The 12,756-nt window shown below is 37.0% G+C and overlaps 1 protein-coding gene across 1 annotated transcript; it reads left to right on the forward strand.

Moving 5' to 3' along the window:
- Positions 1-399: 399 nt before the first annotated feature.
- Positions 400-7,916, forward strand: LOC140119066 (potassium voltage-gated channel subfamily A member 2). The gene is made up of 2 exons (XM_072137694.1): positions 400-864; positions 1,566-7,916. Exon 2 carries the CDS (start codon positions 1,690-1,692, stop codon positions 3,187-3,189), a length of 1,500 nt encoding a protein of 499 aa, XP_071993795.1. The 5' UTR covers positions 400-864; positions 1,566-1,689; the 3' UTR covers positions 3,190-7,916.
- The last annotated feature ends 4,840 nt before the right edge of the window (positions 7,917-12,756 follow it).

Consider the following 12,756-nt stretch of genomic DNA (forward strand, 5'->3'; position numbering starts at 1 on the left):
TATGGAAAAGTTAAAAGATGAATAATGAAATGTACATACTGCAGAGAGGTGTCCTACTTCCATGCTATTATTGTAGACATGGGTGTTTTGTCCTGACATTTTAAAGATCACATTTAGTTTTCAAGTTCACATTTTTTCAGCATTAGTCTTGTGTTTAGCTATGCAAATGGTGGTTGCAGGCTAGAACTCAGGACATGGGTTATGTTTAATATAGCTGTACTGGCAGAATACTGCATTTGTGGGTTACATATACTGTTACATCCGCATACATTTATTTACGTGTCTTGATGTTTCTGTTGAGAGATTTTATTCTATATGGATTCCACTGTTCCCTGTATTCATCTCTCCCTGTGATGTGGGATGTGCTGTGAATGCTGCCTCTTGTTTTGTTGCAGTGCAGAATAGCGAAGCATCATAACGCAGGCTGACAAGGGGGAAGGCTGTGTGACTACTGCATCTGGAAACTGGGTCTCTGCAGATGTTTCATGATGTACCAGCTTTACCTAGCTCCTGCTTTTTTATTCCTTACCACCAGGCAACGTCACACCTCTTGAGGACACCAGACCATTTTTTTCCCCTTTTTGCTGAGCTTTGCATCTTCCATCTATTACATTATACATTTTTAACAGAGGTTTTCAAGAAAGGGAACCTGCCAGACCAATCCTATCCTTTCACTTCAAGAAGAATGAGCTCCTCTTACCAAGGAATCCCCCATTTTAGCAACAGCTGATTTCATTTTTTTGGGATTCTTTGGACAAATAAATGTATAGGATGCCAGAAAACCTGTTTTTCTTCATTGTATTCCCTGGAGAACGGATTCTACCTAGTCTGGTTACTAAGAAACCTGGAGGATTGTTTCTCAAGGTAATGTTTCATTGCTTTAATATAGGAAGGCACTGCTTAGAATGAGAACGACACAGAGGATTTTTATCATTTATGATATGTTAAGATGAATATGTTGCATGGTGTGACCTTTAGGTGTTATACTGTGCTAGATATGAATATGAATAAATGTCTTTGTAAATAAAATATCATTTTGTATTAATCTGTTTCACAATTTGTCATTGCTGTGCAACACTGAATAACTCCTTGATGATGACAGGTGAGGAGATATTAATAATCTATATATGTAGTGCTAAGATAGATGATGGCTCTATGTATAGATAAATGAATATATTTTTTTTTATTGTACGGATGAGAAATGTTACCAATATTTGTCTTCTATAATGACCAACGACTTTAAAATCTATATTTACAGTAACTGTATGGTGTATCCATACACAAGGCTATCTATACTGGCCTTGTCATGTATATTACTGATAATGCTCCTGGGATCTCATATGAAATGAATGCAGTAAGACTGCATTTATGATGCTATAATGTAGGGTGAGGATGGATAACTTTAATCTATACAATGCTATCAGGATATATGCATTGATCTACGGAGCACTCAGCACTTCATACTACTTGTAGTTTTCTTGAACAGTTGCTAGGCAGAAGACAGAATGGTGCAGATATATGGAAAAAGGTGACCATCATTTTAACTATTTTCTCCTCTCTTTTAGGTGAGAGGTTATATGCCTCTCATTTTCCGAAAACCATTCCTATCTTGAGTGCATCTATCTACTCTGTGGTCACCTTTCAACAGCCAACCAGAAGAACAAGGTTGTGCAATAATTTGGACTAACTATGACAGTTGCCACTGGAGATCCCACAGATGAAGCATCAGCTTTGCCGGGTCACCCACAGGACAGTTATGATCCAGATCCTGATCATGAATGTTGTGAAAGAGTTGTTATTAACATTTCTGGCCTTCGCTTTGAAACGCAGCTCAAAACTTTATCTCAGTTTCCTGAAACATTGCTAGGGGATCCTAAAAAGAGAATGAGATACTTTGATCCATTGAGGAATGAATATTTCTTTGACCGCAACAGGCCAAGTTTTGATGCCATCTTGTATTATTACCAGTCTGGTGGCCGATTAAGGAGACCTGTGAATGTGCCCTTAGACATATTTTCAGAGGAAATTCGGTTCTATGAACTTGGTGAAGAAGCCATGGAGATCTTTAGGGAAGATGAAGGGTTTATTAAGGAGGAGGAACGCCCTTTGCCAGACAATGAGTTTCAGAAACAAGTATGGCTCCTCTTTGAATATCCTGAAAGCTCTGGTCCAGCTAGGATAATTGCAATTATATCAGTTATGGTGATCCTAATCTCGATTGTGAGTTTTTGCCTTGAAACCTTGCCTGTTTTTAGGGATGAGAATGAGGACATGCATGGGAGTGCTGTAAACTACTATCCATATTCCAACAGCACAGGCCGGTACCAACAATCCAATACCTTCACAGATCCATTCTTCATTGTTGAAACACTTTGCATCATATGGTTCTCATTTGAGTTCTTGGTTCGTTTTTTTGCCTGTCCAAGCAAAGCTGGATTTTTTACCAATATAATGAACATCATTGACATAGTGGCTATCATTCCTTATTTTATAACGCTAGGTACAGAACTGGCAGAGAAAACTGAAGATGGGCAACAGGGTCAGCAAGCAATGTCTTTAGCAATTCTTAGAGTAATAAGACTGGTTAGGGTGTTTAGGATCTTCAAACTTTCCAGACATTCAAAGGGCCTTCAGATTTTGGGTCAAACACTCAAAGCAAGTATGAGGGAACTAGGTCTGCTAATCTTTTTCCTCTTCATTGGTGTTATTCTGTTCTCCAGTGCTGTATATTTTGCAGAGGCTGATGAGAGAGAATCTCAGTTTCCCAGCATCCCAGATGCCTTCTGGTGGGCTGTGGTTTCCATGACAACAGTAGGATATGGAGACATGGTCCCTACAACAATAGGTGGCAAAATAGTAGGCTCCCTCTGTGCAATTGCAGGCGTGTTAACCATTGCCTTACCAGTCCCTGTAATAGTGTCCAACTTCAATTACTTCTACCACAGAGAGACAGAGGGTGAGGAGCAAGCACAATATTTGCAAGTAACCAGCTGTCCAAAGATCCCTTCTTCCCCTGACCTTCAAAAAAGCAGAAGTGCCTCCACGCTAAGTAAATCGGATTACATGGAGATACAAGAAGGAGTTAATCATAGCAACGAAGATTTTAGGGAGAAGAATTTAAAAACTGCAAATTGCACCTTAGGAAATACGAACTATGTAAATATAACCAAAATGCTGACTGATGTTTGACGAATCTGCTCTTTGCAAGTGTACGGAGCAGCTGCAGAATTTGTGTAATGCAATAATCTGCTAGGTAATACTTTTTCTAGATGTGTCAATTCTGCATGGAAAGCAATAGTTGTGTAAGTGATGTTTTATTGCATCTGCAACAAATACTAATTCACAGAAACATCTATTGTCAACACTGGTAGGCCAGACTCATCTGGTAGCATTCTTGAATAGGGAGTATTTCAATGATGGGGTGGCCATCAGTGAACTTGACTATTCACATATATAAATGGGCATCTTAGCCAGAATAGTGTGAATAATCCAACTCAGCTGTACAACCTCTTGCAACCCATAAGTGTCACATTTAGCTCTGTGACCGTGTAAAGACATAGCATCATGGAGGGCACTTTTCACAAGAGGTTCTGCAGTGACAACTGACTTCACTTATTGGAGACATTGGTGGTATCACTTCTATTTATTGCAATGCGGAGGAGATAAACAACTCCTGTTAATTACACCTAAAAGATGGTGGTTTCCAAAGAAATGAACTTCACAATGAATTCACGGATACTATATTACCCTGGCAAGAAAACTAGTAGTACAATATAGTCCGACTCTATTGGATGTGCACCGCATATCCCGTAGTGATGTAAACGATAATTGCACTTAAATGATCAATGCACATATGTACAGCGCTACATTTCATGCTTTAATAATTAAATAGCTGATTAAAAAAAGGCCTTCCATATTTTAATGAGGAACATATATATTTTTGTGTTAAGGTTCTATTATTTGTATATCGAGCTTCAATATTTGAATTTTATTTTTGAAAGAACTGTAGAAAAAAATGCTTTGCTGCAAATGCAGTGTGTCTCTGCTGGGATGTATAAAACAATGCTAACAGGATCTTAATGTGTACTATGATCTGCAGACCACTGAGGAAGAAATATGGCGCCATGGTCTACTGCTTCTTAGTTAGAAGATGATGGGAAGGGCAGTAGCTTGGATGGAAGAATCAATATTCAGGAGGAACCTTCACCCTTCAAGGCGACATGCTGCACAGGGTGCAAAGGTCAAATCCTATCACATTTGTTTGGGACTGCAATAAGACCATGGTTAGGGTAACCCACGTATATAACTCCAACTATATGTAAATTAACTGCATGCATATGTTAATAGTCGTTTTTCACTGCTACTAACAATCCTGTTATCTAGCAGTTCTCTATAAAGTGGATTACATCCGCTTGAAAACGTTTCTACTTCAGGCCTACCTAGGGAGAGCCCCTGATTTAACACTTTGCTACATATCAGGTTATTATAGAGGTATACCATACCTTGCTGCTAAAGTGTAACAGGCCTCCTCTAGTGTGAAGGTTTCAGGTGTCGTGTTAGAAAATCTAGTATTCTATCACACTTCTATACTCTTGACTACATTCCATTTATGAATTAGTAACTGTGAAAAAAAGAGTAATGCATGGATAATTATTGCATGCACACACTATCTATCTATATAGATATATATTCCCATACACGCGCAGACATACATCAGTACACATATAATGCACACACATCTTAGTTATCCTCTTCCCAATTCAGTTCAGTATCACTGTTTCTACTATTTATTCTAGGACTTCATTCTTGTAATAACTTTCTAATTGAAATACAAATCTCAGATCAGGAAAAGGGACACACTGATTGTACATTTTATCAAGAGGTTTCAACGTCAAATATGCTTGCACCAAGGATTGTACATACATTTCAGGGAAACTTTGTTACACTTGAAAGTATATCTGTTGTATTGTTCTAGTCATATAATAAAAGACAACTGCATTGAAAATGGGAAGATAAAGGACGTGGGGGAACAAAAGTGTTATATCATGTTTAATAAAAATATTATGGCAGCCATTGAAAAAAATCATTTGATTGGCCATAGGCACAAATAGCATCTTAAACCTTGCACATTGTATATATGTGTGTCTGTGTGTGAGCAGCGTGTATGCATGTGCATGATTGGTGTCAATGTATATTTAGATTGTGAAATTATGGTGTGTATATATATATGTACACTGTATATACATATATATGTATATTAATATATATGCACAAATATGCAGTCATACATTGGCACATTCCTGTGGGACCAGTGCTATGTATATATAAAAGCAGAAATGGGTAATTTTAAGAATATATTTTCCACTTTAAATTGTACAAATTTATATTGAGATTATATTCTATAACATACTGTAAGTATATATGTATAACAAATACTGTACATGGCTGTATGTTCTATTTGTTAAAGGATGCAAATATAGTCAAGCTTATGTAAGACACATATATGTATTGGTGCAATAGAATTGATATAGGCAGGCTTGCTTACTCCGGGTATTTGTGTAATGGATTGTGATGCCTTGTTTTTGTAGGACAGTAACCAAAATCAACAGATATGGGTGTGCATATAGACTCCGACAGCCCCATTTAGGGCATATTTTAGTGTTTTTATTACAGCTGAGATTCTTGGAGTTCAATTAAACCAAATGTATCAGTCCCTGATTCAATATAAGACCCTATGGGCTATCTGAGCCTAGTTAAGTTGTGCCATAAATAGGTCAGAGAGGTTGGATTGTAATATGGATATTTAAATGGCATTTACTGTAATCCATGTGACAAAAAGTAATTCAATTTCATGTTGAACCGTGGGAACTGATCCTGATTTGACATGTAGTGAATGAAATCCATGAAAATGCATGGGGTACCCAGTGATAGAGAACTAGTGTAGAAGTGGATACGATGCTTTAAATATAATCATCATTCACAAGTTAAAGAAAACATTTTACCACATCCACAGGGTCCAACTCATTGAAATTTCTCTCTGGCCCCTCCTTTCCCAAGCAATTGTGGCAGGTAATTTCGGGACCTAATATGTATCAAATGTGTTAATTTATTTACTATTTAATAGCGGGATCACCCTGTGATCATAACTGTAGAGAGAGTAACAATGGTGGGGGATAAACAAAAAATTACAACTAAATGGAGTTAGAGGTACATTAGGAGGGTCCACCTAGATATAACTTTGCTTGGGCCATACAGATTCCAAAGGAACCCTGTGTAATCCTCTTTCATAAATGGAATAAAACCTAAAAACTACCAAGAGGTTTCTAATGTGTCCAAATTCTACACATATAAAGTACCTCTAAGACCAAAAGAGAGCTAGCACCTATATAAATTATATTTCATAATAATATAAAAAGTATACAATAATTACTATAAATAACATTTCACGACTTGATAGAAGACAGAATTGACGATATGCAGAGTAATAATGATAAACTATTATGCGGATACAATATAAAACATAAAACAATATAAGATAATATAAAACATAAGGTTAGTCGATCAAAGGTGTCTGGTTTATTTTTTATATAAACATGAATTGCTAATAATTTAAAATTAAGCATCATTTTATATCAAATGTTACACAAATAAGTCATTGTTCAAGTAATTAATTGTATTTTTTTTATTTTTTTTTTACAAAATATAGACATTTGGTTTATGTGTCTACAAACAGTCAAGGGCAGCCAAATCATCTGTTTCTTGGGATTGCTTAAGCAAATCTGCAATTAGACATTTTCTACAATTTAACCCCTGAGACTTGGAAACCTCAATACAATGCTCACAATGGCTTTGTTATACCTCAGTTAATGCTGACGCAGATCATATTAGCATATGTGTAGACAGTATATTTTACAATAGATCAAAGATGTTTCCCTTTAAATGCATTTTAATAGAATAATTTAATGCCAGTGAGTGGTCTTCACTATCACTAGTGGTGTAACTACAGTCTTCTGGGCCCTTTTGGGAAATATTTCTAATGGTGCCCCCACCATTTACAATATACTTGCATGCAGATACATAAAATTACATATATCAATCAAATTGAAATACAATCTCAAAGCGTCCTGCCCTTAAAAAATTTTCAATTCTTGCTTTATATAAATGTAGTTAGCCAAGAATGATACTGGGCTATGTCTTTTAAATTACCATCAACCAATAACATAGAAGGAAGCCTCTATTTCTACCCGTTTCTAATTTTCTATAAACCAAATATTTATTTTTCCCCCAAAAGGCCCGAATTTTTGGACACTCCCATATTTTGTGTAGGTAGCCAGCGTTTGGATTAAAACATTTCTCACAATCAGCATTTTCCCTCAGCTTCATTCTGTACATTTTTTCGGGCATATAATGCAATATTTGTATAATGTTAAATTGAACTATTCTATGATTACCACCTAGTGACAAACATTTTATATTCCTATATATCTCTAACCATTTTCTTTCCACTATACTTCCTAACTCCTTTTCCCACCATTTCCTTGCAGGATAGTGTTTATAATTACATTTCTCCTTCATTATGCTCTTATATAACCGTGACAAAACCCCTTTGTGTATAACACCTAACCTTAAAATTTCAACACTTTCGTGTATCTCCAAACCCAGTCTTTCCCTTTCTATTTTGTATGCTGCGTGATAGACTGGAAAGGCCCTAAATGACCCCATCCTTCTTAATTCTGGCATTTTCATCAAAAAATCCATGGTGATTCTACCGTCCTTATCTACAATTTGTGAAATATATTTAACCCCCTGTTTAATCCAAAAATTGTGTTCTAGGATAGTCAAAAATTCCTTAAAGGGGTATTCTCGTCTGGGGATTCACAATCAGTTTAACTAATCTTCCATTTATAAACATTTCTTCAATTGGATGTTATTAAAAAAAATGTTCCTGTGTGAAGATAATTTCTCATAAATGTAGCCATGTTGTCCCTTAGAAACGAGATTGCTTCCTCGGTTACGACCACGTCACACTCTGGTAGCAGTGGCCAGACATGCGCTATTGAGTCCTGTCTGACCTCCTGGATTCAGAAATCATTACCAGAGGACCGCTGTGGGTCATACAGTAAATCCAGGACATTTCATATACAAAAACCTTTTGTTTCTTTGTGCAATCCCTCCAGCAGAGGTGGCCGTATCCGAGGAAGCCATCTCGTTTCTAAGGGACAAAATCACTACATTTATGAGAAATTATCTTCACACAGGAACATTTTTTTTAATAACATCTAATTGAAGAAATGTTTATATATGGCAGATTTATCAAACTGAATGTGAATGCGCAGACGAGAATACCCCTTTAAGATTAAAATTATACCATATTAGACTAAATGTGAACACCCCCCTAACCTTCAGCCACTCTTTTACTTTATCCTATTATTTGTTCAATAATTTACTAATATCCATGTTCCGATATACATCTTGTATTAATACACCACTCTCCAATTATTCCAGTAAATTCTCATAGGATATTAAAGCCTACAGTAAGTTAAGTACTCAAACGTGTTCTGGCACATTGAGTACTAAGGTAACGGATCATAGGAAAGGGGGCCCATGTCCCTTTTGCTTATCACAGTGAATTGGGTCCGCAACTGCAGTAAACAGCTGAAAGTATGTGCCCTCTTTTCCCTATAGGCCTATTGTTATGTTCCTGGCCATCAGGGGTTATGTGTTGTCTTCATTTTTGCTTTATTTACAAATTACACATAAATACATTCAAAACATTTAAAGAAAGTTTGGGCTTTCTGCGAGGGGCTTCAATGCAAAATTTACACAGGGCACCAGCTATAATAGACAATTATACAAGAGGCATATATATAAAAGGGAAAAACAAAATATCACATCCCCCAAGGATCTTGGGATACAACTGTGCCACATACAGCCCTTGATATTAAAACTCTGTTAATATTTAAAGATGTATTACACTGTGAATGCGTGTGATAAAAAGTTATCCAGTTTGTGAATATACCCAATGTATGAGTTTTCATAAACTCTGCTTGTCGTCAATTAATAATTATTACAGTGTATACTCCTCAAATATTGAAAGGTTTAAAAGGGATGTCCGGGGATACCATTTATTTTACATATGGTTGGGTTGAGGGAGGGGAGGAGGCTTTAAAAATAACAAACCTTTTATATTCACTTTTTCAAGTGATTCACCCGCCGTGCCACCAGCCACAGCTGGTCTCTGTTTGTATACAGAGGCTGGCTATCCCAACCATAGCCGAGCACTTGCAATAGTAGGAATTTCAGGCTGTAGGATGTAGCATGGCTGTGGCCAGGACGGTACCAGAAACCTAACTGGAGCACCAGAGGAGCACGGGCTTTATGTATTTTGCGCACCAAAAGAAGAACAAATGCGCGTCAGAAATGTCAAAACACTTAAGAAGGGGTTTAGAAGTTGGTAGACTTTCTTTTTGTTGGTCTAATCTTGCGTCAAAAAATTACCTAAAAAGTGATGTGAAACTAGTGCAATGCACTAGGAACAGTGTTCAGATTGAAGAGCTGCAACAAAAAGATGCTGTAACAAAAAACAAGGCCAATGATAAATGCCCCCATTGTCGTTTAATAGGCCGATATAATTTAGTTTCTGCAGTTAGATGAAACATAACTTTTTGTTCTTTTGGACTGTTTCTGGTAATGTGTTTTCAGAATATTGATGTTACACTCCAAAATGTAACAGTTCGGTTACAATAATTTTAGCCATACTGCTCCATGAATCCTTTGCCACATACTATAAATGGTGGTGAAGTTTGGATTTTCTAATTATGTAAATTAATCCTATGAGATGATAGAGATGATGAGATGACCCGCACCAGAGAGTAGAAGTTTTTGGACCCTATAATGAATGTATTCTACCATATAAGGGTTTATTGCATTCATATAACAAGATTTTTTATTCCCACAAATTTCATCCGTCACATCTAGTAAAATCGTCTGTCCATGAATAGATGTCTGGCCGTATTAGAATACATAACTTAGTATTCTGTATAAGCTGCAAATTGCCTGGTCTGTCATATGATCTCACATCTACTGCTGAACAATAGTGAACGTGATTAGTCAAATCCCTCACTGAATCTCTGGTATTAAAGTAAACCTTAAGATTCTCTTTTTCTATGTCTTTACACTTCCTTTAAAGCAACAATGATACAAATTTCTGTTTCTACTATGTGCCATTCAACTACTATATTCCTCCTAGAAATATAAAAACATTGATAAACCTGGGTGTGACCAACCTCTATGACTGCTCCTCTTTTCCATGGTCAAATTCATTCTATCACATCATGACTGGTATGACTGTCACATTTATGAGAATGAACACTGCTCTGGATCTGTACTCCTATGTACAGTCATCTATGATGCTTTCAGTTGCAGCCCATCAGAGGACAGTATCATTTGAATGTAAAATGCATTACATTAAAGGGATTGGTCACTGTTCAGTAAATCTGTTCCATTAGACATGTCTCTGCATGTATATGTACCTGTGTCTTTCCCTCTTCTCACCGTGCTGCCCCCTGCATATATACATAGCTTCCTTTCACTGCTCTAAGCCGTCCTCTGGTGGTGTCTCCCATTTTGTCCCTCTGTCTGTTCAAACTCACAGACACAGGAAAAGGGGAGGGGGTTCAGCTCCTCCTACATATAAGTTTTCACACATGTAAAGAAATAATCACAGAGAGGGCATTTATTATGGCCTTAAAACGGAAAACAGTTTTTTCCCCCTCTGTGTTGGCGCCATAATATTGGTGTTTTCCAACACTCTTGACTTGTGAAAGGCACCAGTTTCCTACGGCTCTATTTTTTGACACGTTATTTGGTTCTTTTTGTTGTTAAAAATAGCCCAGATAAAAGCAGGTCTAGGGATTTCTAAACCCTTTAGTCCATGCGCCAATTCATTAATCCCTTGCGCCACTAACTTATATCCCACTGAAAAATATAGCACGGTTCTAGCGCCACCCAGTGGCAAGATTAAAAAATGCCCCTCGGATAGTCTACAGAGATCACAAATGTAAGTAGCAGGTATGCTGAATCACTTGATGAATATTCAGGGATTATTATTAAGGCATTAAAGGGGCATCTTATATAAAAGAGTGGCCAACCCCTTTAAAGTAAATACCAATATCACACTATTAATATATAGTAGTGTAGTATTGACTGACTTTGATGTGGATTTTGGATAACTTTGTTTAATATTTAACTTTTTTTAATTATTACTGAGTTTTACATGTTTACATGTTTTACTATGTATTTACATGTTTACTATTTTTAGTATTATTTTGTATAGAGATTTGTGCTTATCAATGCTCAGCTCTTATTAATCTATGGGTCTGCACTGTTTAGTATTCAGTCTCATTACTGTCACTCTCCTTTACTGAAGACAAGGGGCGTTGTTTATTAATCCTCTCCTCCTGTCACTGCCCTAGCGAAGTGCAGGGGAGTGACAGTAATGAAAAAGGACTGAATACTACCTTAACGTCTTGGGGGGTAGAGTATGTGCAGACTGCTCATAGACATTTAAGATCGTATAAGCCTAGATTTCCTTGTTCATGTTAGGTGAAAGACGGTCATTCCTGTCCTTAAGTTTTACTAAATGTACAGTGGTAAGTTACCTAACCCCCCCCCCCCCATTTATTACAAAACAACTTAAAAGGGGGTTTCCCACAAAACAAGTTAGGCTTTATCCACAGAATAGGGCCTAACCTGCTGATCGGTGGAATTCTCAGTGATGAGCCCAAAATGAGGGGTATGATGTGGTACGATGTGGCTCCTCGGGATGAGTGGAGCAGCAGGATGCGCATGTCCTGGTTGCTCCGTTCATCTCCATGGAGCTGATAGAGATTGCCAAGTACAACTTCGGCAATCTTCGTCAGCCCCATAAAGATAAATGGGGAAGCCGGGACGACTTCTCCTCTCATCTCGGGTAGTGAAAAGGGGTCAGATAGGAGTACATCAGACCCATTAGGCCCCCCATTCTCACGATCTGTGATGGTCTTATTACTCGAACCCCCACCAATCAGCAAGTTGGGGCCTAATTTGTGGAAAAAAACCCTTTTACATCTTTTTGTAATATATGGGGGGCAGGATATTTGGTAACTTACCAACGTACATTTAAAGAGGACTTTTCAAAACCTCCATCAACTTCAACACTTTGTGTCCTTTAATAGGTGCCATGCCACTGATTGTAAAATATTTGGAATTTAATCTCTCTAGAGGAATTAATGCCAATATTTTTGGATCTCTACTGTCAGATAGATAGAGCAAGGCTGTTGAGCACCAATTAGACAGTTGAGAGCCCCAAAGAATTTTTAAAAAATATGCTATTTAACTATGAGATTGGTAATCCTGGGCTGCAGCAGACAAAGAGAGTCTAAGATTTTTACTCTTGCCAAGGTAGTTTTGTATGAAAGAGTTCCTTGGTGGGAGAAAACTGGAATGTCACTATAATTATATTGTGGAATGATACAACATATTTGGGGTTTGTAGAAAGTTCATATTGTTTATTATAGAACATTGTGGTTCTATGAACAGCTGCTTAATTGTGGAAATTGTTAAAAATGTTAACAATTTATGTCAATGCTAAATATACAAAAGGACAATTCATTTCTATGCTTTTGGACCATAATCATGGCAATATCTTGTACAGTCGAGTACTGTTGATTCAGGAGTCTTTGATTATTTTTTCATTTGATATGTAAACTGTGTTTA

This window comes from Engystomops pustulosus, chromosome 2, assembly GCF_040894005.1.
Source record: "Engystomops pustulosus chromosome 2, aEngPut4.maternal, whole genome shotgun sequence".
NCBI classification, from domain to species: domain Eukaryota; kingdom Metazoa; phylum Chordata; class Amphibia; order Anura; family Leptodactylidae; genus Engystomops; species Engystomops pustulosus.

Coding starts and splice junctions, on each gene's coding strand:
- LOC140119066 (XM_072137694.1), top strand. CDS start 1,690: ATGACAGTTGCCACTGGAGATCCCACAGATGAAGCATCAGCTTTGCCG.